The 27,490-nt window shown below is 38.3% G+C and overlaps 1 protein-coding gene across 3 annotated transcripts; it reads left to right on the forward strand.

Annotated features, from left to right (window-relative positions):
- Positions 1-3: 3 nt before the first annotated feature.
- LOC148086093 (uncharacterized) lies at positions 4-20,403 on the forward strand. 3 transcript variants are annotated; one of them, XM_087784257.1, is made up of 7 exons: positions 4-143; positions 4,887-4,956; positions 5,130-5,230; positions 5,457-5,596; positions 5,666-5,894; positions 6,342-6,556; positions 17,978-20,403. In XM_087784257.1, exons 2-7 carry the CDS (start codon positions 4,892-4,894, stop codon positions 18,137-18,139), a joined length of 912 nt encoding a protein of 303 aa, XP_087640383.1. In that variant the 5' UTR covers positions 4-143; positions 4,887-4,891; the 3' UTR covers positions 18,140-20,403. The 3 variants fall into 3 exon arrangements, with proteins under 3 accessions (XP_087640383.1, XP_087640382.1, XP_087640384.1); XM_087784256.1 differs by lacking the exon at positions 4-143 and adding an exon at positions 4,606-4,773; XM_087784258.1 differs by lacking the exon at positions 4-143 and having other exon boundaries at positions 4,606-4,956.
- Positions 20,404-27,490: the final 7,087 nt, after the last annotated feature.

Genomic DNA, 27,490 nt, shown 5'->3' on the forward strand with positions numbered 1-27,490 from the left:
ACGATTTGTGTTCTGTTTTTTCGTGAATAAAGCACCATCCTGCTGATTAAGAGATTTCTTTTATTGATCACTAACCTGTATCTTGGGTAACAACGTTACTGGCGAGTCAGTTTTTGGGCTGGAAACATCAGAAGAAATTAAAGGTAGGTTTATTTGAAATATATTTATCTTTGGATATGTCTCTGTGTGATGGGTTATATAACAACTGGCTCTTGTGTGTCCGCCAGATCTAAATGTCTCTCAAGATGCTTGACAAAAATGCCAAAATTTGTATTACACACAAAGTATGGCAGAATTCCAGAATCTATGATCATATTTTGTTACACCCACACATACAATATATAACATGGCAACTGTAAGTTGATGGAAAGAAGGGAAGAAGAGCCCAAGACTCCACCCCACCAAAAACAAGTCAAATTTATATTTAATTCAATTCTATTTTATTTAAAGTGTCTTATCATAACAAAGTTATCTCAAGACACTTTACAGGTGAAGTAAGACGATAGTGGAGAAAAGGAAAAACACATCCCAGCAACTCAATAAAGAGTAAAGCACAGTGTGGCGTTGGGTTGAGGATACAGTGAGATGTATAGATGTATAGAATTAACCCTTGTGTTATCTCAGGGTCAAGTTGACCCGGAGGCCCGGAAACAAATGTGTTTGTGGTATCCCTTGTGTTGAATCTGGGTAAAGCTATACACATTTGTTTTCGGGCCTCTGGGTCACCTTGACCCAGATATATAACACAAGGGTAGTCACTAAAAAAGGATCATTTCCATAATTTGAACTCCTTTCTGCCGGAAATTTCTCTCTTCCCTTCGTCTTTTGTTTTGTTTTAATTTTTTTGAATATACCCAGGCCACGCCAAGCACTTCAGCGGGTACATACTGTATATAAAAAATAATAATTAAAACTTATTTGCCGACTGTATATTGCTTTGTTTGCAGTCAAACCTCTACGCCGAGTGTATTCTCTGGGGGTGTTAAACATGTATTATTGATTTTAGAATTTGAAGATAATCATCAAGGGTTGTTTGTTTGTTCACGTTTGCTTTGAAGTAATGCTTTTGTAACACATCCTGGTAGCGTGTTTGTGTGGTTGAAGCAGCAGCTAGTGCCCTCTTTCACACAGTGTGAATCTCTGCTCCCCTTCACTGGCAACGAGGGCTCCATGGGGGAGTTGAGGTCCCCCATCAGGACCAGCCTGCAGTGTATGACTTAGTTGAAGGGCTCTCGGTGTAATTGCTGACTATTAGCAAAACCCTGCCGGGTGGATTCACTGCTACTTTCAAAAATGATCGAATGTGCTCCTTTAGCAGTCCGTGGTAATTGAACAATTAAACTCCAGCATACAAATCATCTCTTCATATGGTGAAGGCATCTACCAACTAGGGTTCGGCTGCTGAAAAGTTATCATTCAATTACATGTAATATTATCTTTTTAAAATAAATGTTATTTAGAATCTGCAGTCAAACCATAAACAATCTTTCCTCATTCTTGTGCAGATACAGAACTAGACAGTTGAAGACTATTTACAGAAGGTCAGCAAGAAGTGACCCCCATTACACACCATTTGGCCAAATGTGTCGGCCCTGTCCAAATTGGGGCGGTTAAGTACTTAAGACCGCTGCAGAAATTTTAATTTACGTAGAGGAAATAGCGAAATGAGTGCCCCGTTGAAAACATGCAGTAATTACCGTCCAAGAGGAAAATATGAACAGTTGACTTAATGTGTTGAATTTTTTTATCATTTCCATCATAACAATGACGTTTGTTCAATCAAACTACATATGATTCCCCTGGAAATAATGTCACATAACAATTAAGTAGTAGCTCCTGTTTGTATCATGTGTCTTGTCGCTCATCATGACCATGTTTTGAACTTATTTCTTTAATTAGTTCTCCCCCATCTGAAATCTCAGCGAACGAGAAGTTACGAGAGCGGAGTCCATTATGACGTAATAATGGCTTCACTGCTCCTCCAGCCAGCTTTAATCATGCCCCGCTTTGTTTATACAATGAGTCCCTTGGAGGTGGATACTTCCTGGATTGATGACGTGCAGTGAAAAAAGCTTGATTATTGACCAATCAGACCAGAGTGGGTGTGGTTATGATTTCATCTCCAGAAAAGGATAGTGTTTTCTTTGGGCTTAAGATGATTTTCTAATGTGAATACTTCAATGAAAAGAGAGTTTTGTGCAAACAGACACATACTGATGATACAATAGAGGTCCAAGATTACACATTAGTTGACCTTTAAGTGGTTATTATCAAGAAAACATGGGAAATGTCTAGATATCAGTTCTTAAGTTAAAATTATGATCTATTTTCTTCTTATCATTACATTTGTATAAATAAATTAACCTTGTACATCCAACACATGACCCTGACATACAGTAGATTACGGTCCAGTCATAATGTTGTTGGATTTAAAATGAGAAGCATAACACTAAGACTGTCATTTTCTGTGACATATTTAAACACAAACACACCTACACAAACAGGCACTCCTGTGTGAGTCTGACATGATGTGAGACTGGCTGTCATCAGACTATTCAAAAGCCACTCTAGGGACGCTGTTTTAAAGATAAGATTAGATAAGAACTGTAATCGACACAGCAGCTTTGTAAATATGAACTAAAACATTTAGTAGAGCAGCAATAAACATCCCAATACAAATCAGTGAATTGAGCTTAAATAAATGAAAAATAATGTAATTTCAGGGACAAATATTTGATAATTCCTGAGCAACAAGAGCGCCGGAGCATCAAAATGCAGTTTGTCAGACAATATTTGACACCTCGAGTCCCTCTCGCCAGATAACAGATGTCATATTACCTCAGCTGCTGAAAAGGCCAAACCTGGAGCATGTGGTGCATTTAATATATATAAAGGACATTTGCAAGTTCCAATACAAGGGACGAAGATGATGATGATTGTGGACAATATTAAACAGCACAAAGATGCTTTTGTTCCAGAATTCAGCCTGTATTGCTTCTGCTTTAATTTAATATCTATTTATCTTACCCCATTGTTGGGCTTTTATTGAGGTTGCGGTTATCCGTCCCATCTCAACCAGAAGTGCAGGTCAGCTGAGGCGGGGGCTGGACTTTATTGGCTTCTATATGAGTTGATTTGACTATCTGCTCCAGATATAAAGCTTTTCCATTGTATTTTGGGGCCATGCGGATATTGTTGATCAGTGCATTCAGATGTTCAATGTGTATTTACTGCTGGATTAAATATTCTTCATCACTTTTGTAATATCCTCTCTGCGGGCCCCTGCAGGATGTGGAGCTGCTGCTGTGCAAACAGAAAAACACAATCAGACAAGTGTGAAGTACTTTTATGTGTGGCCATGTTTCGAGCCAAAATTACGTTGACGCATTTTTAAAAGGGAATAAAAATTTAACTTAACTGTGCATATTGTGGCAGACATGAGGACAAAAGACTAGGATGAGGTAAAATAAAAATGAAGTTTCTTCTGTTAATTAGGATTTATAAATGGATTTTAGAAATTGCAGTCATCGATACTTTCATATACATTGAAACATAATCGTGGTGGTATCTTTTTTCAGCATGTTTATATACTGTATTTATATATAATATAATTTAACACAAACTTAGATCTACACTGACTCTGGTGGTTATCATCAAGACAACGTGGAAAATGTGTGTATATATATATATATATATACACAAAACATAACATAAACATGTTTGTAAACATACTTCTACTTGTTTTGCTGTGGGGGAGTGATTCGTGCCCCCATTTATAACTCCTTGTAATTCCACTGCTTAACGTACTGCAACGTTTACTCTTGGCTCTAATGGAGGTGATCATGTGACGTCATCAACAGAACACATAATGTGTGTATGCCAGCCTTGATGTAAATAACACCAAAAACAAATATTATTTATAGTAACGTATTTAGCCTCTATCAGCAGCTATCAGAGTCCAACTCTCCAACAGTGTGCGTGTGCGTGTGCGTGTGTGCATGTGTGTATCAACAGGTTGTCCCCTGCCTCTCACCCCAAGTAGCTGGGACAGGCCCCAGCTCCCTGCGACGCCAGAAAGGCAATCAGCAGCAAAAAAAAAATCAATGATTAAAAACATCAACAAACAACTAAAAACAAATACACAAATTAACATTAAAGTAAATGTTATTGGTTTAAAAATAAAATTTCGAATAACAGGTAGAAAAAAGAAAATCTTTCTTCCGACTACTTATTAAACTGTATATAGAATGTCTTTTTTTGTACTATTATATGTAAACCAAAAATACATGGATCGGATTAAAATAGTCATTTGTAACTTTCTTGTTAGGTAAGGTAAGGTAAGGTAAGGTAAAACTTTATTGATCCCTCAGGAGGTCTCCTTCGGGAAATTGTTTTTTTCCAATAGCCACAGAAAATACAGCATGCGCAGTGGCGACCCTAAATTTCCGAAACAATTTTGAATATTTTTTATTTCTAAATTCTGTTTTTAGACGTCAGGGCTGCGCGCCAAGTCAGGTGTGGTGACGTGTGGCATGACGTCATGGTTGCGAAACATGACGCTGCTGGCGACGCACGTGGTCTGTTGTTTACTCGCAGGAAGGCTGGAAGTGCAGCTGGAACTGACGAGGAAGAACATTGTGAAACTTCTTCTACGGTTACACTGAGCTGCTGTACACACTCACATGAAGAGTCAGGTTGAGAAGAGAAGATGTTTTAAAGGGAATCAGCGGCTGTTTTGTTTTTTTTGTTTTTGTTTCCATCAAGTCATCATCAGTACGTATTGTTTTCTTTCCAGTGTCGAGAATGGAGTTTTGAAACTTGAAAAAATGACATAAGTTCTTGATCATCTGCTGTGTGTTTAATAGTATTTCATGTGTCACTTGTAGGTCATATGGCAGGTTTGTGGACTGGAAGCTCTGATGCGACACTTCCTCTTATATTTGCCGAAGTATTCAAGTGAGTGCAAACAAACCAAAGGTGACGATTTAAAAATAAGTTTCTCGATGAAATGTGCTAATCTTATCCAAACCTGAATTCATTTGAAAAACACTGAATAACGGATTTGAAATCAACTTAAAATATAAATAATGTAGGAAAAAACTCATATCTAAAATCTTGTTTTTGTCAAGGAATGAATCTGGACTGGATGGCAAATATGTCTATTGCAACCTGCGGGTACCAAACAAGCGTCTGCAAACTAAAGATGAGATCAACATCATACTCCTGACAGGTGAGCGTTGATGACTTCCGGGAACAAATTCTAAACATTAAAAAAAATGTTTTAATGTCCTTTGATGTCATGACAAACATGAATTTTAATCAGTGAGTAAGAGAGTTTTTGTATCAACATCTCTCAGTTTGTTGCTTGTCGTCTACAAACTGGCAAGTTACTTCCAAATTTATTAAAGCTGCTACTTTAACTGATTCAAAACTACTTGTCATTTTCCTCCACTCAGGGAAAGGCATCTTCTGTATGGACATCAAACTCTGGACAGGGAACGTCTCTGTTCGCCAACAAAAATGGTACCTCAAAGTGGAAGTAGAGGGCGACTGTGCATGTATTGAGCAGAAAGAGGATCCTATCAAAGCTATTAAGGTAAACCATACAATACTTCTAAACCAGATCCATCGACCAACAGTTTGAATACTTCCTTCGCCTCTACAGGCCAAGACAGCCAATCTTCGTTCGTACCTGAGAAGCAACGGTGTGAATGTGGATCAAGTGCAGATGTTTTCCAAAGTCATCTTTTTCTCAGAACTCTGCCAACTCGATGGGAAACTTGAAATGATGACCGAGCTGATCCCTCGGTCCAAACTAGGCCAATTCCTCCAGTCATTTCAGGTGGACTTCATGACCCGCATATATGACGCCCTGACTCCTGCCTTATTCTCTGGTGAGTTGTGTGTTATTAAACGCTGACACTGTTGAAAAAAAACACTTTATGGGGTAATATCTAGTTGTAAAAATGTGTTTCTAAGCTTTCACTCAGTTTGTTTACACCCTTCCCTTTTCTGTCTGTTAGTCACATGATACACATCGACATACTATAAATCCATCAATAAAAATCTGTCTGTCTGTCTGTGTAAATCCGAATGAAAGCAATTGTTAGCAGTTTGTAAAACTTTAATCTGAAATATTTTTTGAAAAGAGAATCACAGAGGAAATAGAATACAAATGTTATGTTACTGCAAATGATCAACAACTTCTCGCCTATATTTTTAACCCGGTTTTAACCCTAATTTGTTTTTAATCTTTTTAACACTACATTAATAACTTAATAACTAAGGGATGTTATACAGAATTTCCATACATATAAAGGACATGTGTTCTTGTCCTGCAGGTCATATGTCATACCAGAGTATGGCGTCAGTACATATGGCACTTGGGAAACTGGGAACGTGGGACGTGCTGCAGCTTAACTCGGGCAAGCTGTTGTTTGGAGAATACCAGAACTGCCGGTTTCTCGCTGTCAACCGACAGGAAACAAGGCTGGTCAAGTTCTCCAGTGTCAACACTAGCTTTATATGGGCGTTGCTGGGTTACGAGGAATCTAAGGTAAAGTCCGCAACAATAACAACAACAACAACAACAACACTGAAAACAAATATATGTGACCGCCTGACATGCCAAGCTCACCTAACGGCCAGCAGGTGGCAGTAGTGGATTGACAACAGGACTTGTATTATTCTGAACCAAGACTGCTGATTAACGTTTGGTAAACATTATTTTTACCCTTTTTTTTAAAAACAAGCTATTAAGCTATTAGTTAACTGTTTAACTTTGATTTTTAGTGGTTTCACTGCACAGACCGTTTCTTTCTCGTACCTCCTAATGCAGAAAGTCGCATGAATGACTTCTCTTTAAGAAGAAGTCTCCCTGAGGCTCGTACGTGTGTGTCAGGGCTCAAATACATTTGTTAAATGAGGCAAAGGTGACACACAGAAGGGGGTCAGACATGTTAAGGTCCACTGGCCTATACGTTCAGCATCCATCAACGTCCAGCAGCTAAAAAAGCAACAGACTTCTGCCCCCCTTCCCACCCACCTCTCACCCCCCCAACCCTCAACATCCAGACTTTACTCTCCCTCCAGCTGCTGTGTATTTGATACATGACCCCACGATCATTAGACGGTCTCCTTGTGGGCCGTTTTTCTAGCCCTAGGACACACACACACTAACACACACACACAAACATATTCTGCAACATACATAGATCATCCTTCGACCAAACATGGCTATTTTTACATAATTTATCTTCATGTGACTGAAGTAAAAAAAATCTACATTCAAAAGCTTTGTCTTGTCACCCCTGTGCCACCCATGACAAAAAAAAATTCTGTTCTGTGTGCAGCAGCTGCCGGGTGGGGGGGGCATAGAAATCCAATACCTCCCTGAGGCATATTTTCAGAGGGCAGAAATGATGCAGGCTTTTGATTTGTGTCTTGTAAACACACCGTGGTGAGAAGATCCCCGATACTGGTGACCGTTTCATTCAGGGCATCTGTTTGGCTGCCAGCGGTTGAGCACATACAGCAGCAGCTCACAAAGACAACACGGAGGTGTGTTTTCAGCAGGCTCGCTCAATTACTCTGTGCAGAATGGGATGTCTACAATGGCCCGAAGTGGAAAATGATTGAGTGGAGAGGCTGTAATTTATTAATTATGGTCTATATTCTTAGACCGCGGCCCCGGCTTCATTCAATTTGTATGGATTGAGCGGTAATTACTGTGTGTGTGTGTGTGTGTGTGTGTGTAGGGGTGTGTGTGCGTGTGTGTGCGCGCAGGGGTGTGTGTGTCTGTGTGTATGACAGAGAAGAGCAGAGTGGAAGAGCAGGATTTAATCATGCGATAATTCCCACTGTATTTAGTTATTTGAAGTATTTACAGTGGTTATGCACTGTTGTAGAAGCTCATCCGCACGACACCTTTGATTAACCTAGAAAGATGCCATTTATATTTCACCGTTCAGATTTTAAGATGGACAAATGTTCCACAAGGTGCAACATCTTTATGTTAGGTTAGGTTAGGTAGTACTTTATTGATTGAATTGTTTTTTTTCCAATTAGACACAGCATGTAAAAATCATAGCAGCTTGTTTTTCTTGAATTACTTTTTGATTCAAACGTCTTGAACAAGTAATAGTACATCAGTTCCTCTAAATATGATAATGAGAAGAACATTAGATTGTAACAGTTCCATTTAAGAACCGATCTAGAAATGTACTTGCATTCTTGACCATGAATGTTCTTCCATCAATAGTTATGACATTGTACCAGGGCCGGGTCTAGACAGGCATGTATGAGGGGGCAGCCACAAATCTTGAGGGAGCATTGTGCTGTTACTTTCTTACTTACATGTAAGTTTGAGGGGGCAAAACATTTATTTGAGGGGGCCAGGCCCCCTCTTGCCCCTGCCTAGACCCGGCCCTGCATTGTACTGACAAAAACAGAGCTTTTAGTCATTCTTTTTTTTTTCTGTCCGTCAGTCACGTGATACACATGTAACCACAGGTCAATTAGGCCAGATGTGATCTGGTAAGGAGCCTGGATTGTGTTGAGGTGAATGAAATTACCGGGGAACTAAGTTTTGTGAATGTATTGCAAAATTAAGTACACAATATTTTGACAGTAGGACACTGACAACAACAGAAAACAATAATAATAAAAATAAGCACAAGCTGTGTGCAAAGAAAAACAATCCGGCGCAAACGTCTTTGGTTTTAGTCCAGGAAAAAGTCAAGAGTTCTCCGTGGGACACATTTGTTCTTGGACCACGTGTGTGATCAAGGAGCTCAGGTTCTCAATGGCAGTGAAGCATGTAGAGTCAATGTGGATCTCAGTGAGGTGGAACAGGACAGGAAGGACATCAAAAAAAATAACCAGACCTTGAGTTCCTTGGGCTCAGGCCCGCCCAACATGAAGCCCGGAGTCGTGAAGAGATGTCTTAAAGCTCTCTTTAAACAAAGGTGTTTGTATCACTTGCTCAGATACAGCGTCAAGTGAGGGAGCCTGACTTAAAAGAAACCTCCCGTTTGTACCGGAAGTTGACCCGCAACAATAAAACACACTGGAATGTGGGTTACACACACATCAGTTACTACTTGATTGATAACTATTGCTTGAGAGAAAAAAACAAGATTGCTTAACAATTCAGCTTACTTTTCAAGTAAGTAATTTGTATTTATATAGCGCTTTTCCAGACAAGGGTCACAAAGCGCTTAAACAATCAAAACAATACTCAATAAAATACATACTTTAAAGGTCAAGATAATACTGAGAACAACACAGGAGTTCCAGAAAATCAGTATTTATTTTTACTCCCTAAAAAGGTGTTTCATTAAGGAAATAAAACGGATTTTCTCTTAAATAACATCAGTGTGTGACTCTTGACTATTAAAAATGAGTAAAACATTAACTCTAGAAAAAAATACTTTGTTAATTCTCATTTTTTATAAATGGCACAAAGTCTGGCATACAATAAATTATACATAAATGCAAATACAAAAACACCTTGTTGTAACCAGTCCACAGCTCTTGCTGATTCAGCGTTATAGTCAGATTTTCTCATGCACTTATAATTGTAGTTTTTGGCAGGTCAAGCCATTGTATTTTTATCTGCATGTTGTGTGATGATTATACTCCTGAAATTTAACCGGACCCTGGTACAAAAGGGGTTGGGCACCCCTGGTTTACATGACTGCGTAATGCAACAAACCTTTTTAAGGTGTTAGTTAGTTAGGTGTTAAAAATAGTTGAATACAGCTAAAAACATGCTTCTTTGTGTAACATTTGCTCGTAGAAAACCCCCCACTCATTCTCCCACCTTCACTCCACCCAATCACGACGTTGCCATTTATCCACCGACCAAAGCCCTCATAAAAGAACATCAGAGTCAGCTAGTGGTGAGCACAAATGATCGGTTGCTGGAGATACGTTGCCACATAAATCCTTCTGCAGGATTCCTCAAAAATGTGCAGCTAGTTAATTTTACCCACTAGAGGCATTCCTACTTGGGAGCATCTCCCAGGAGGCGAGCGACCAAGACTGGTGACACCAAAGAGCCTTGCGGTGCTAATGAATGCAGGCAGACAAAAGGCAAACATCCTCGGCCAGTAATTCTTTTTCCTTCAATAGAAGGATTTCAATTCAAAGTGATCAGAAGACAAGACAACAGGAGGCTCCATTTGGACCTCTTTTTTTTTTATCTCCGTTTCTTGTCCCATCTCACGACAAAATATTATTCAAATTTACTTTAGTAGTATTGGACTCTACTAAATGTGTAAGGTTATTTTTATTTTTAAAGCTTTTTCAGATTAACAGGAGTTTAAATGCGGGAAAGAAATGCAACATTGTTGCAAATGAAGAACACGCTCACAAACTCAGGGGGCCAATTTTTTTAATTTTATTTAGTCTAAGGTTCCTAAAATGATTAGCGTAGCTGCATGTTAAAAGTCATGACCCATGGTAATGTTCAACAGGCAGTTTACAAAGCGATAGATATACATTTTTTTTAAATATGTCAGTCCAAATCGTAGCTCCTTTTTTGTTATAATTTGACCAATTTGAGTAAATGTCTAAAATAGGATAATGAGCAGGCTTCATGCTAGGTTGTAATATTTTTTACCCCTCTGTTTAAAAAGTTGTTAAAAAAAAACCAACACAAAAACAATTATAGAACGTAAACGCTCACTATTAAAAACCACCAGTTGGTGTGTAATTGCGTGTACTCTTGACGCGACCACGCGTTCGTTTGCGATGAATATTAATGTGCGATTATTTTAAACATTTATTCAAATTGACAGTAGCTCAATCTCCATATGCGTTAGGTGTGTATGTGGAGAGCACGAACTCTCCCGCTTGATGTTTAACTAAATTAACAAAAGAGTGCTTGAACAGCCCTTTTCAATAGCCTGCCAGAGCCCACCGTCTGATGAATTTTGAGGAAACGCACAGTTACTGTCACTTAGACGTATGCACAGGACTCTTCAGTGACTCAAGTGAAATAAAAAAAAAATAAAAAATCTGAATTTCTATCGAGTTTAATCAGTCGCTATTACAATGTATCACTGCATAAGTGCTTGTGTCTTAGTGAGTTCATCACAGACACTTGTGCTGCCGCAGCACTCTTCTTCTCATGTATAATTACATCGCCAGCGGTTTCTCTGTGGCTTCCTACACACACTCTTCTGCAAAAAAATCATTTCCAATCCCAGTTTCCCTTCAAGAGTCGAGCTGCAATTACAGAAATGTGAAAATCCTGGTAATTTCCTGCAATTTTTCACGAGTGGACCTGGAAGATTGTACGTCTGAAAGAATCTCCACTGAGTTACTTCCTATGTTGCTGTGCCACGTTTTGTAGATGGAGCGTATTTTATACGTGTTCAGTCCAGAGGTTATTTTAATAATTTTCAGGAATAAGTGAAGTTATTTGATACGAGTAGCAATCTTAAATTTAACTGAATGTTAAGTGACATTTTACCATTTTATGTTTTCATATTTTTTGTATACAAGTGTTTTTCGTGCCTATACAGGGTTTAATATGTTTCTAAATTACAAAATAAATACTTCATAAGTAGTATTAATCCATGAGGTGTATTACTCTCGTGGTGACACTATGGTAACTTTTGGTCAATTCAATTCAATTTTATTTAAAGTGTCTTATCATAACAAAGTTATCTCCAGCTTCGTAGTTAAACAACATTTTGATATATATCTTTTTAGCGACGTCTATCATATATAATCAGTTTGAGGCCAGTAGGTAAAACCAGAATTAATTCATGAGGCTTATAAGGTGTGCTGTCGATTTTAAAGATAATTTTAGGATTTTAATTGCGCCTCATAGTCCATAAAATACATGTGCTTTATCTGTTATGTTGGCGATAGTTTAGTACCCATTTGTTTCAAGAATACAGTTTTTTTTGGTATGATAACTGCTGGAAGGGCTTTGCTGTAATGGGATTAAGACATGTTTTAATGGAGACAGAATCCTATAGTGGGTATATACAGTAGAGCAACTGTCTGTAACTAGTTACACAACGGTTACAAGCCTTGTATACATTGACACCCCTAATTAAACCATTTTTGTGATAGTTCAGTTGCACTCCAGATAAACACTCACACACAATAGTTGTGTTACTTAAGTATTGTGGATCGTGACTGTGCAAATGCTGCGGTTGTCGGACAAGAAACTATTTCTTTCACTGCCTGGATCTCTTGGGTCACGGGAGCCACTCCTGGCTGTCGTTGGGTGAAGTGCGTGTGTGGTGAAAACGGCAGCTTCTTTTCTTTTCGTTCTTTTTGGTTACTACAGTCGTCCTACAGTGTCTGCTGCATGATATGATCAATGGTGACTCATGAATAATGAAGCGTCCGAGAGCCGCAGAGACACTTAATTACAGCTTCAAAAGCCATTTTCCATAATTGAGGAGAATAAAGTGGACCAAATGGAACCATTAGAATTTTTTATTAGCACCTTTTGGGCCATTTATTTACCATGATTTCAATGGGATGCCAGTAATTTAACATCTGAAACAGCTGTGGTCGATATCAAACCCCTCTAATGAAATATTAATTATGAGCTATTTAAATGTATGTTCGATTTTGTGTTTGTCTGTCTCTGGCCAGGTCCCTCTGACCGCCTCTGTTCAGACTGTTGTAGTTGATGTAAACGGCTGTTCTGCCACACATACAGTATTTAATAGTCAGGCTCTGCCATCTGTTACAGTTACGTGAGATTATGGCTAAACTAGTTAACAGACACTTTGGCCCATTGTCTGTTGTTTTCATAATCACCCTTAATAACAGACGGTATCAATATGCTTCTTAAACCTGATTTGGGAGTTAATGGAGTCGGATGGGGGCAGTCGGTGTATGCTCAGGAGGCTAATACTGTTAGAGATGTTCCTAAAGAGCAAATTAAATCTAGACCTAGATTGAGCTCCCTCAAGTCGGCCAGACGACCAGACCTATTGAAGAGAAGGAGAAAAAAAAGAAAGGATTCATTTTCAGACCGGAAAATGCACTTACCAGGTTGAAAAAGTCGGCGGAGAGTGTATGTACGCCGATGGTTAGTGCAGCCGGTTTAATGACTTCCTGTTTTAAAAAGCAGAGATCGGTCGGAGAGAAATGAATAAGACAGAAAGTGTCTTTAGACTTAAGACATCACCTTCTGAACATTTAAGTGTTACATCCAGGCGTCTTAAAGGGCAAGTAATGTGTTGATTTAAGTGTTTCTAAAATATATGTTGGCCTCTATTGTATCATCAGTATGTCTGTTTGTACAAAACTCTCTTTTCATAGAAATATTTACATTAGAAAATGTGATTAAGCCCCGCCCACTGAAAACACTTTGTTTTTCTGGAGATTCAATCCCATTTACCATAACCACACCGATTGGTCAATCATCAAGGTTTGTCACCACATGTCATCAATTCTAGAAGGGCTTCGTTGTATAAACAAAGCCGGGTGTGATTACAGCTGGCTGCAGGAGGAGTGAAGCCGTTACTGTGTCATAATGGATTCGGCTCTCATAACCTCTCGTTCGCCGAGATTACAGATGGGGGAGAACTTAATAAAGTAAAAAGTTCAGAAAAAAATGGTCATGATGAGGGACTTACTGCATCTTGGAGAGGAAACAAGTGAGTCAGGAGCGTTGGGTTTTTACATTAGTCGACCTATAATTTAAGACAAAGAAGATCTTCTGCTGTTTTTTGTTTTTTGTTTTTTTGCTGTCATTTATGTCACAATTGACTTTCTCCAATTCTACTTGATTCTTATACTAACCTAAAGTTTTCAATCGTGTTTTATCTTGATGGAGTTTTTCTTTGCCAAGAATGTTGAGAGAGAGCAACTCTATATTACAATATACAAGAAGCTCTGATTATCATCTTCTTTTTCACTCAAGTGTACACTGACCATTGAAAAATAACATTAAATAAACTTATATTATATTCAAAAGACCAAAAATCAGCAGTTAGCAAATATGGCGGATCATGTTGTCAGCACTTAGCTAAGTGCGTTCTAGCCACGTTTGAACTTTGAATTGGAAACGGCGTAAAGCTTTTGTTGCGAGTCTGATTCTACAAGCAGAGATATCTAGTGTTTCCCCGTGTTCCTCCCACATCTGCGCCTGGTGTGACACGACTGTGAACAATGAGCCGCTCGTCTGAAGCCGGTATGGCGTTACGCTCACTCAGAGTTCAGCTGAAACACGGCACCCATCGCTCCAGGTAACAGTTGCTGCTGACTGATACTCGCCTGGGCTCCTTTGACTCTATCGGAAGAAAAATCTGAACTTCATGAATGGAGCTCCTCCCAGGTGGTGACAGGTTGATGCACAGTTAAAATCAGGTGGACTTGTTGCAGCAAATTTATTCTTTGTTCACACAGATCATCTTCAAATGTTTCTGAATGAATGTCTCGTGATCGGAAGAAGGTTGTTAACGGAAGCAAATAAGCTTTAATGTTGTGGTCACGAAGGTAAACATGGATTCAACACGATTAACAGATAATCTGGTTGAAATGTGAGAAGTGATGTCACCCCCCCCCCACCTCCTATATCCTTCCAATCTCAACCCTGAAAGTGAGAGGGGGATCCCGGTTAGGTGAGCTCTCAGTCCTGTGTACGACACCCAACCTTCACCCCGAGGGTCCCGACAAGTGTCACACACACTCAGACCTGTCCGTGCTTGAACGATTATCGTTGCAGACGTTCACTTGAAAGTCTTAAACACTTAAACATTATCAGGATGTTGCTCCTGACAGGTTGATAGATAATCCGGACCAGTCGTGTTTGTTAAGTTGTCTTCACTCTAGAAATACATTTTACCGGGTAACAATAACTTTTTTTTTCTACTGATACCACAACTTTAATCAAAGATATTTAGGCCGTGCAGCAGCTTACTTGCTTTTGCTCACTATACTTCTTCTTTAATCTCACACTATTGTTTGTAAATGAATCATTGCATCTTATTATTATATTGTAATATTCATGGTCAGGCTCCTCCTTACATCAGTGATCTGATCCAGCCTTACACCCCAGCTCGGGCTCTGAGGTCTGTGGATCAGAATCTACTGATGGTTCCTGAACACGGTTCAGGACCAGAGGAGAGAAATCCTTCCAGGCTGTTGCTCCTAAGCTTTGGAACGATCTTCCTCTCTCTCTGTGTTTGATGATCTACTGACTCCTTTAAGAAACATCTTAAGACATTTTTATTTGTTCAGGCTTTTCCTTGTTTTTCTGGAACTCCTGTTGTGTTATCAGTTTAACTTGACCTTTAAAGTATATACTTTATTGAATATTGTTTTGATTGTTTAAGCGCTTTGTGACCTTGGTCTGGAAAAGCGCTATACAAATAAAAATTACTTACTTACTTACTATTATACTGAAAAAACTATGATATTGCACCAACAATAAAATATGTTTACATTCCCTGGATTTTAACTCAGCATGAGACTCTGTAGCTGTTTTTAGTGGCTATGACTCGTTTTAATTTTCTTTCATTCTATTATCTTAGTGTTCTAAGTGTGTGTTTTTTTTTTCCAATAATTATTGTTCTTGAGCAGCACTTTGTGTCAACTACTGTTGTTTTCAAGTGTATATAAATAAAGCTGAAAACATACAGTAATGATGAGGAATCTTTAAAATCTAGTCTTAACCTTCATTTCTCTACATTCACGTCGCAGACAGCGTTTCACATATTGCGACTTATTTTTGACGTTTTCCTGGGTGAGACAAGGCGCGACATAAAATATGGTGAAGGTGGATGAAAACCGCCTTTTTAAAGGCTTTGATAAAATAATTGCCGTTGATTAGAATGACGTGTTTTATGATTTAATTTTATTAAAAACAACACAAATGCACTTTCACTACATCAGGTTGACACAGGGGGAGTATGGTGCATTCAATAGCTGTGGGACAAATCAAATTAAAGGAGAAACTGAATGGAAATTAACTAAATAAACAAATTGACAACAGGCCTAAAATTATAAGGTAAAAATGTAAACAATAATTACATTTTGGGATGTTTTGGACGATAAAAAAAGAGTTTATTATGCTGAATGAAAACCGAAATTTCCGCACAGCCGCCTTGCACCAATGTCTTTGTGTTTTCAGCTGTAGATTCTTTAATAGAGTTATCACTCTTGATTCAAATATACAGTACATATAGCTTAATACTTGTTTTTGTGATTTTTACCATTACATTTATATGTATCGTTGATGACCTTCCATGACTACTTTGTTTTTGTTCCTCCGTCACCACCTGCCAGGGCTTTAACGTAATTAAAAGCCTTAAACGAGTCTCGAGTGTGTGACGTTATTGCTTAGAAAAAAAGAATCATGGCGTTTTTGTGCCATACAAGACACAATAGTTTGGCTTTTCTCTGTGTTTTAATGCGTCGTAATAACCAAATAAATGGCGCAAAGACGCGAGAGTGCAATGGCGGCGGCCTTTGTTGCGGATAATGAGGATATCAGTCGGAGTGTGCAGGTGTTTGTGCGCGCAGGGGTGTCGCACTTCCCATCAGCCCCGGAGCTCAGCAACCTCTTCACTATTAAAATGATCACTTTCAATAGCAGACAAAGGAAAGAGGGAGCATATCTAGTGCCGGGTATTTTCTCCACCTCTAATTCTTATCTGCCTTTTGATGTCGGACTAATAAAAGGCCTATTGGGCTTTCACAATGACCCGCGAAATGGACAAGAGCCGATATACTGGGCTCTGACTGTCGCTGCCATTAACTAAAAGGCCCAGACATTATGGAAAGCCAGGGGATGAAAGAACATGGAGAAAAAAAAAGTCATAATTGAAAAATTGCTTAATGCTAAAGTGAAAGAAAATGGAGCTGTGAAAAGGCACCGTAATATTCTGTTATCTGGTGTAAATGCAGCCAAACAGGGGAGAGACGGCGAGGTTTCGTGTTTGAAATGGACTGTGGTTCAATTACCTGCACGTATAAATCTAGTTAAGGCTCCATTGTCGGGCTCAAACACAACAGCCACTTTTCATGTGGTGTTAAAGTGGATTATGGCCTACAACCTACCCAAAATCACCTGAGGGACGACTCAAAATACAGGTGAGAATTAAAAATGCTCGCAGGTTAATTTAATTTTTATTCTGGATCAGACCACCACTGCTTAAAATCAAAACTGGGAATCAAATTGCCTTATTTTTTCAGTTTACTTCTAAATCTATTTGGAAGAAATGCATTCAAAGATCTGAAAATACAGATGCTAATTACAAATGCTCACATGGTTAGTGACGACACAGATGAACAATTCCTAGACTTGTTTAGTTTAAAAAATAAATAAGTGGATGGGTTTTTGATATCCAGAATAATTGTCCCTTTAGATTGTACAAAAAAACGACTTAAGTAATTTAATGAATGACTAATAATCATTAATGGGGAGTTATTTTTATTTAGATTTATAATGAAGTCAAAAGGCTTTTCATTCAGTTCGTCATTTTCTCATAATATTAAATAATTAAATAAATTGATTTTTAGCCATTTTGGATTATTTGCATTTTTTTCTTTGTAACAAATCACTGAGTGTTACACGATACTGTTATTATTCAATCCACTACTTTTTGTCAACAGAAAATTTACTCAATACTTCAGGTGTGCCCAAACTCGAGACCTCGCTTGATAACTGCATCTTTAAAAAGAGATAATTTAATATACACATTTGTAAGATAAAAATATTTCAAATGCCAAACGCTTTTTATTAGTCAAATGAAAACACAGCAAAGTAAAGCTGATCATTGTTAAATGTCAACTGTGAAGAAGTTGTGAATTTTGTGTTTTACTGGTTGAAGAAGCTTTTATGAGAATGAGAATGAAACAACATGGTGTCATGAAACTGTTGACATTTGGCCCCTGAACATTTTCACTTTGTCAAATGTGGCCCTCTAGGCCCTCCTGTTTTCCACCACGCTATATTCACACACCATTTTATTGTCTTGTGTCTCACCTACAGGTCACGGCGACGCTGTACGGGTGCTCGGGCTTGCTGTTTCAGACTGTGAACGCCTTCACTACCTTGCCCACCAGCACCTGCGTCATCTTCAAAATCATTGGGGATAATGAAGATTCCCAGATTCCCGTTGATACTATTGACAGCATCAAACTGAGCATCTAATGATAGTCCGCAAAAGCGGATGATTTGGGATAATACAAATCAGTCTTAGGCCGCGTCCCAAAACTCCCCCTAGCCCTCCCCCTCTGTTATGCACTTGCATTAGTCATCACTTCCTGTACACACGGATCCTTGAATATGTGCGTCACTCATTCTCCTCTTCAGCGTTAACCAGAAACATTTAAACGAGTGCCTTATTCCGAGTAGAAGAGTGTGAGTGGCTTGATTTGGAGACGGGAAAACATGGGGTTTGCTATTCTATGCCGACTCATACAAGTCAACTAGTCTCATTCAATTTCTCCCTGTGCACGCCCACACTTCATCATTAATTAATCATTACTATTTAATTACACAGAAGAGTTCTTGGTACTAATGAATTGCTGAACCTCTGATCCGATAGGAACGATGGTGATTTTGCCCTGGTATGCAACAGATCGCATACAGTATGTACATATAATATTGTGTAATCTCACTCATAGGATGTTGCCTTGTCATTGGTTGTGATTTGCGCCAGCTTTAGGACTTCCTTTTGGCACCCAATCCAACCAATGGATGAGGGACGAGCATCAGCACTTTTAAGTTTGTTTTGCATAATGTAATGTGGTTGTACCCTCAATGTATGGCCACCTCCTCCCCCCATATCCAAGACACTAATGGCTTGTGTGCGTGGAGAGCGAGTTCAAGAGCTCTCGTGGATTTTAGTGGACAAGTGCCTTTGAAGGTGTTCACACTGCCCCGGCTTACAAGCTTCTTTCAAATCCAAATCAAGCCCTAGGGACCTAAATCTAACCCACAGAGTCATTTTAGAGGCACATCAAAATAAAATAATAATGCTCATGATGGCATAGTGACGTATAAAGATGCTAATATTTAAGATAAGATAAGGAACGGAGAATATGGACGTCAACAATTACACAAGTGAGATTGATGTTTAAAGAAATACATTTAATGGGTTTTTTTTTGGTGAAGGAGGTTAAACACAGATCATTAAGATATATTGATGGATGATTATTGTTCTTTCATTCTTGGAATTTTAAAGTCATACTTCCTGTTTGTTCTGCATGTGGCTTCGACGTATAAAGCGGTTTTGAGTTTGATTCCGCTGGTTAAGTCAACAAGGCTGTAGTGATCTTCAACAATTATTCATGTATTCTGCATCTGAAGAGCCGTAGTTAAGATTAAACAGTATATACACAAGTTCTTTGTCAGGCCCCTCCATGTAAAGTACCATGGCTACCATTGTGGACCTAATCAGCACCTCTGGCCCCACTTATGGTTTTTTTAAAAAGGTTACGAGACCCGACAACAGTTGAGTGAAAATTCATGCCACGAGCATAAATGACGGTATCTGGGGGATCTCAGCACTCTCGGTTAATGGAAGGTTTCACTAATAGAGACACATGTTCAGGATACTCTCAGCAGTACTATTCATAACAGCCGTCTTGAACGGCTGCGCTAACAGCTAGCAATTGTGTTCTGGGTGCCTGGCAATGGCCTAAACAAAGTTATTCCCATCAAGATATCAGTGCCTTCAGCTAATGCAATAGAAGGAGCTCTCTGCGTGGATGTTATCTCAGTCTACCTGAAAACATTAGCCTCCATTTTCTAGAACGTCTGTTTCACCTGAGGGACGCTCCCTTGGGTTCGTGAACAGTCATTTGTTGACAGTTCTTTTTAACAGTCGTGTGGTCATACAGGTGATGTTAACTCTGCGTCAAATGTCAAAGCAAAGATTTTCCCTAAAGCATTATTAATTCTGATTACAGCAGAGTTATTGTTTATTTTTATTTGGCTTAACTTAAAGCAAACCATGTGGCAATTGTTCAACTTTAGTTAAATTCCTCAAAATGGTTGTTAAAAAATGTAATGTGAAGGAGTTATGAAGTTTGTTTCTAACCAGAATTGTAATTGTTTTATTATGACTTTGTGCACTTTCATGATCACTTATACACTTTAAGACAGAAAAATGTTGAATTAATGAAAACTTACTATATTTACTATACTATTTAGTCTTTTTGTTCAGTGACATTATTGCATTAAACTTTTTTATTGTGACAACATTGTCTTTCTTAATCGGGTTGCAAATAACTTTATCTGAGAATAATGTTGAAATTGTTATAATGGTGTTTATCAATATATTGTTATATTTTCTTTCAATATCTACAAAAAAAGAGGTTTCTACACGAGGAAAGTATTTTGGATGAGGCGTCGACAAGCCCTGAGTTTTATACGCGTTTGCATATTGTAATGGTTTACTGGTGTCAAAATAAAAGCTTGAACTGGAAACACTTGTTGGTCTTCTTCAATTGAAATCAACATGAACATTGTCAGGGACCATCAAAGCCCTCGCGTCGAGCCCAGACTGAGAAGAAACCGGTTCATTGGATCAGTCCAGAAAAACAAGTGTCATAAGATAACGAGGTAAGCGCGATCAATATCGGTTCTGTTCAGACTACAAATTGGGTTTAGCTGGATCTATATAGAAATGCAATCATCCGTTAGTATACAGCAGTTTTCTTTTGTTGTTGCATATTGAGTGAGTCTGTGTTCTTGACCCCATCGATTTTCTAGTGGAATGGAAAGAAAAATTTAAGACCGATGAACGAACCTTCATATAATATATATATATATATATATATATACACAGGTATATATACACTGTATATATGGAAATAAGATAAATATAAGGTAAATATATAATGTAATAATACAAATGTGTTATTATCTTCTTTAATTTAGATTCTGCCCCAACAGAAGAAAACAACAATGGAAAAAACTGTTAAGGTAGAATTCCAGCTTTTGTTTATTGGCTAAAGCTAACAAGGGTGACTCTTTTTTGCCAATTCTAAATATATTCTTTTTTTCCCCAAATTTTACTTTTTATTGCTTTTAATTTTGTGTTCTAACGTTTTGCTCTGTTTTATGGCTGTTTTAATAGTTAGAATGTATATATAGCTTAGCAGTTAGCTTAGCATTATCGGTAATGTGTAAACCTAAAAAATTAAAGATAAATAAAAGATAAACTAGTGGCAGAGTGGTAAGGCTACAAATGTATTTAAAAATCTGTTGAATTATTATCTATCAATCTGATTTCCAGGGAATATATTTTATATTATATATATTATTCTGGCTAGAGGGAGCTATGCCATGCTTGCTAGCTAATAAATTGTTACTTTATGTTTTATATGTGTTAAAAAACATTATTAATAAAAGGTGTTTTTGTGATAACAGCTGTGATGACATACGAGTTTGTGTTGATAAAACATTTCCAGACCACCTCACGACACGCCAGTGACGGCTAAGAGCAAATTCACTGCCGTGAACAACGTCGTCCATCACAGACTTTCATTAACCGTGACCTGCGTCTTATAATGTTACCAAACGTGTCGCCAGCTTACCAGAAACTACAAAATGATCAATAGTATAAAGAGAGAAACGTGTGTTTCCGCTGCTGGCACGCCAACATCCAGCATCCTGTCACACATCTGAGCAACAAATGCAGGGGCCCGAGGCCCCGAGGCTGCAGCCATCAATATGAATATAATGTGCTGACGATGACGAATTAGAGACACGCGCCTCCATGTGTTCTAGTCGCATCGATCTTCTCGCCCACATTAGTTTAATGCTTAATCTGCATCCAGTCGATGGGACAACACGCTGTTCATAACGGCTGATAATCCACAGTCGTTTATGAAAACAGCCCTTTTTGTGGCATCGATCGAGGCAGCGAGCGATCACACGGACGGAGCAACCGCAAATGTGCTTCATATTCAATAGCATGGATTTTCTTCTCTACTTAGCACAACCCTGGTCTAAAATTAAAGTCTAAAAGCAGATATGGATAACATTTTGTCATGTCGGGGCCCCGGAGTGTCCGTGTTATTAAGGGCATTGAGGACAAACGTGTTCACGTTTAAATGTTAAAATGTCAAAACGTTTGACCGTGAAGTTGTAAACTTGAGCATTAACACATGTATTTGCCGATTGTGAATAACACTTCTATGTTTGAAACATAAATTAAAGATTTTGTTTAAAGATTTTTATCAATGAATTTATTGTATCGACATTTATACCTTTATACGTTTGGGTTTCTTTCATAAATATATATGCCAACTCGTAACATGCTTTACAAAGTATTATCATTTGCTGTTAAGAACTTCCACTGGGAACCTGCTTGTTATTACAATGTAATAACAGATAGAATAACATCACATTCTGAAAACGAGTTCAATTAAACCGAATACGATGTTATTTGTAGTAACATTAGACATTCATTTAACATTGACCATAAACCATTTAAGTCTATGTCAGAATAAATGTAGGAGTAAATACTGAAATACTGAATATAAGATGGATACATGCATTTCCTTATTGGTATACACATTTAAACGTGTAGTTATTTCCCAATAGCCATTAAAATGTATTTATATACATTTTCTTTTCTTTTTACTTCTCTTCCATTTACTAACACTTTATTATTAAATAATTATGGCACTCCTGGTATCCCATACAAGTCATCCTATACTGTAGTATTATTTTATTAACATTTATTTAATGTCCAGATTTTTAGATCATAAACGCACACATTTATACATTTTTTTTACATAGAATATGAATTCTGGTTATGGTTATAATGCATTATTTAAACCATTCGTAGTTTAAAAAGTGTGTTATTTGTTTACATGAACTGTCATAACTTCTTCTATGAAGCCATTCAAATGCATTTATAACGAATGTGTTAATTATTACAACAAATTAGACCTTCATAGAAAGTTTTACAATATATATTATTCAAGTTATTGTAACGGAGAAAGAAAAAAAAACAACCAAGTATTTTACTTTACTTCACTTGATCCCTGAAAGCCTGTCATACGTGTCCTCTTTAGTGGCCCTTCATGTTCCCACACAAACAGAGTTCTACTACACACCTCCAGAAGAAGAAAGCTAATCTCACAAAACAGCTCATCTTAAGTGGTGCTGTCACTTAAGACCCATGAGATCCCCTCTGCCCCAAAACCAGCACCACAATAGCCCTTGGTGTGATTCTTTTTTTCCGCTCCCTGGGCGAGATCAGTGTCTTGACCTAAATGTCAACCAGACACTGAATTAGAAGCTGCAATTTATTTGTGTAGACACAAATATGGATCGACAACGGGGAGGAAATGGCTGGTATTGATCTGTGATGTGAAAATGTTGGCCCTCGGGGGACTCCACGGTGTCTTCGGCGAGTATTAGCGCCGACAGTTTTAAACAACTCTCTGGCTTCAACAATACACGTGATTGTCGGCTTAACGCGTTATTCTTGAAGGGAATCCTCCGACGACGCCGAGCTGAGGGGGATGAAATGGATACGCAGAGTGGGTTAAATCTCGTCTGCGGTGAAGGGAGGGAAGAAACCTGAGCCTTCAAGTCGTTGTGCATTAGTTCTGCAAAGCTAACCATGGAAGCTAATTACAGGAACTGTAACCCTTCACCCGAGGCCATGAAATTATTTATCAACGACGGTTCAACTACAACCTATTTGCCTTCAATTAGAGTTTAAATTAAATTAGCTCTCAAAATGCAGACCAACATGCTGGACTTACAAGTCTTAGAATTGTTTTTTGAAAACAAACCTTCCCTTCAACCGTAAGCATTTTGCCATCAGGGAGATTGTTTAAAAAGGATTTATGTATTTCCCATCAGCCACTTCATATTAACTCATTTAAAATAAGCACGGGTCGGATATGCGTCAGGCTCTGATCATTATATTGCACAAGCATTATTTTTAGTGGGTCCTTTTTTAAATTGCACAAAAAGAACATTTGATTATTCAAACACGATATGTAAGAGCGCTTTCATTGACGATAATCCTACAAACAATATAATTGGATTTAGCTGTAGGTAACACAATAACTATAATAACACAATAAATATGAGTCACGCCAAAGCAAAACAACCCTGTTCGACAAACATAATTTTTTATTTGTTTTACTTTAGGCACTTTTGCGGTTAGAAAAACGGCAGACTTGTTAGTCCACTCCTGCAGCGGCCCAAATAATATTTACCTCAAACCTCGCCACCATTGATCTCATATTATGATCAATTAGTGGCACAAAGCCTTCAAGCCAAACTACAACCTCAGAGTCGTCTTTTGATTTACTACGACCACCGCAGGTCCGTCCCGTGTTCCCCGACTGCCAGGCTGGAGGGAGACGGATAGCGGCTGCGGGTGTGAAACCTGGGCGAGGTCTAAATGGCCCTGAGCCGTTCTAATTACACTGTAATGTAACTACATTACTAGAGGAGATGTTGTCTTGCCCACGAAAGCTCTTTGAAAGCCTCCCCGGGGCGGCGGGGTGAGGTGATGTAGTGAACTGCAACCAAGTAAAAGGCTGGTGTAGACGAGCAGGGGGAGACACGAGTCTGTGTCCTGGGTCGAGGACATTACTGTCGACTCGCTGAGGAGGTTGATATTGGATGACTCGGCACTCTTTAGCCCTGCGTTTATAAAAGTTTGGCTACAGAAGTTGCTGGTTTTTAGGCAAGAAAGTATGGCGCAAGGGCCACATGCAGCCCTTTGATTGCATTTATACGGCCCTCAAGTCACAGTATGATGCATCCAACAAGCATTGGAGTTCTATTTATTTTAACATAAAACACAATTTTGTTTTAAGACTTATTTTATTTGTCCATTTGTGAGCATTTCTTTTTCCACTCATTTTTTTGTGAAAACATGCTTTTATCCCAATTTACTTTGCCTGAATTAAAAGCTTAATTATACAATGTCAATCTTTTTTAACCGTTAGTTTTTTCTTTCTAGACGGTCCCTTACAACAGTATAAATTGTGGCCCCCAGCGCTACACAAACCCGCCGTGACCCCTGTAAGAGATGAAGCGGTGAAGAAAATGAATGATGTTATGTGTAAAAAGACTTGAGATAAAGTATATGATAAATAATTATCTGAGGACAGAAATTAAAAAAAAAAATTAAAAATAATTAGTATTAAGAAAAACGATAACGAAAATTGAGTTTACACAAATGATGCATTACGCAGAGAACCAAAGAAAAGAAAGAAAAATGATCAAACTTTACAAGAAAGTACTATTGAAGGTCGAATGAAGATTCATGAAACAGTGTCATTATTTTCAGAGTCCACTAGATGGCGGTCTCTGCACTATTTCTTTGTTATGAACAACCGTTCTAATGAACAATTTCTAAACTGCTGGCGCCACCTACTGACCTCTATACAATATGACACCGTTTCGTGAAGCTTCATCAGCACATCACTAGAAAATGCATACATTGAGTGAGATGAAAGCTTTTTGACACTTTTTTCTTAAACCAAATAGCGGTGAAGTTTTGTGATTTAATCAAGACATTAAAAAAGTCAGAGTTATTTGTATTAGGATCAAAGTAGACTTTCACTGTGCATGTATTTATTTAAAACATAGACGTTGTCCTTTTAAATGAACTGAAATAAATACTACATGACTAGAGAAAACAAAAGTTGAGGTACGTCTCTCCAGTGAGTTCCGAGTCTAATTCATGGTCTCCTACTAGTGTAGCACTGCCAGATCATCTCACCCGCGAGGCATCCATAAGATCTACAAGCCACCTGAATCCTCTCAACACCGAGGAGCTCTACCTGGACGACCACCTTTCTCAACCTACATGTCCAGATATGTTTGTAAAATCACTAATTGGTTCTGATGTTTTCATCAAACATCCACCAAGAAGATGGAAGATCTTACAATGAGAATATAAGTCATGTTCAAGAGTTGAGACAAGTTATATTGTTAAGAAACAAACTGTTTTTCAGAAACAAACCGATAAAGTTTTTCAAATGATTTCCCTTCACCTCACCTCCACACCTGACACGAGCACCGTCATCACTGGGAATCAAGTGAGATGAGGCGTCGTCTGATTCATCCAGTCAACATCCGAGCCTTCTGTGGTTGGATTAAATGCACTTGACAGGCTGTTGGAGCACAATCAAGCCATTTTAGCCGTCATGTCACGGTTTCATGTTGAGCCAAACTGTCTGCACCACTTCTGGGATGAGTAACCAGAGCCGGGCCGCACAACCACACACGCCTAATTGGGTCTTTGCTGGAGGAACCAAATACTGTAAATGAACCTGGATAGACCTTTAAGATGGTGCAACGTTTTACTCTGTGACAATATTGATTTATTGGCTTTGCAATGCCTCTAGAATTGACCTGGTTATGATAGAAATGTGAGAAAATATCAATGCTATTTATTCATGCATCGATACAACATTCTTTTGAATTCATTAGGCTTCAAATCATATTTTAGTTTTTATAATAAATTGAATAGTTTACATTTCAATATAAAATTAGATATTTAATTTACAAATAAAATGGAAAGTATTTCTCACGTTTTATTAATTTGTGTTGCAATTTAATGTTGAGCCACTAGGTGGCAGCATTTATAATGTTCTCCACAGCGTTCGATACAGAAGATGACTCAGGACGAGAGGATACAATCGACTCCAGCCGGTTTCAAAGCTTAAATTTGGGCAAATTCATTTTTTTGTTGTTTTTTTAAGATAAATGAAAGCAGTTGTGACTTCTTTCAAATCAGTTACACCAGATTCAAGTACTCAAGAAATACTACAACATATATCCTTGTTCCTACAGTATCACTATATATTCATCATTTAATCGCCAGACTCCTGCCAATACACAATCCCAAAGATTTATTTACCTTTGTTCTTAGGATCCTCACCATATGACGTGAATCCTGGAGACAATCTCGCATCAGTTGAGAGCTAGACTTCATCGTTTTGTCTCAAAACTAACAGTCATTTTTATAGCCATTATGATCTAGTACTTACATCTGCACCTGCCAAATAAGCTACAGCCCAATTCAGACAAATAAACCCTAAACAGTTCTGATGCACTCAAGATAGTCCATTTTCTAATTTAGCAGCATCCAAAGAAGACATTAAACAAGGTAATTCGCTTGGCGGCCGGGCGACAACCCCTCGGGCCTCTCTTCCGTCTGCTCCGTGAGCAGCAACCTTTGAAACGGAATGCCATTTCATATTAAGCTGCAATCATAATCTCCCGTCAAAGACGCGGTCATTATTGACAATCATGGGAATTAGTTACATCATAGAACCAATTTTGGACTAATCATTTCCAGGATACTGCCGAGGAAGATAGAGCCATTAGGAGGAGAAATTGGCGCTCTTAAATAGAATAATTGACGTTCCTATCTACCACTGTGGTTTGGCTGAAGGGCTTCACAAATCACATTAGCTGTAATTGAAAGTATGAACTATACGGAGGAAACATTAGAAATGTCTATCCGAGACTTCAGATGATCACAAAAATGTTTCCTTTAGT

This window comes from Callionymus lyra, chromosome 2 (genome assembly GCF_982586985.1).
Source record: "Callionymus lyra chromosome 2, fCalLyr1.hap1.1, whole genome shotgun sequence".
Lineage (NCBI taxonomy): Eukaryota > Metazoa > Chordata > Actinopteri > Syngnathiformes > Callionymidae > Callionymus > Callionymus lyra.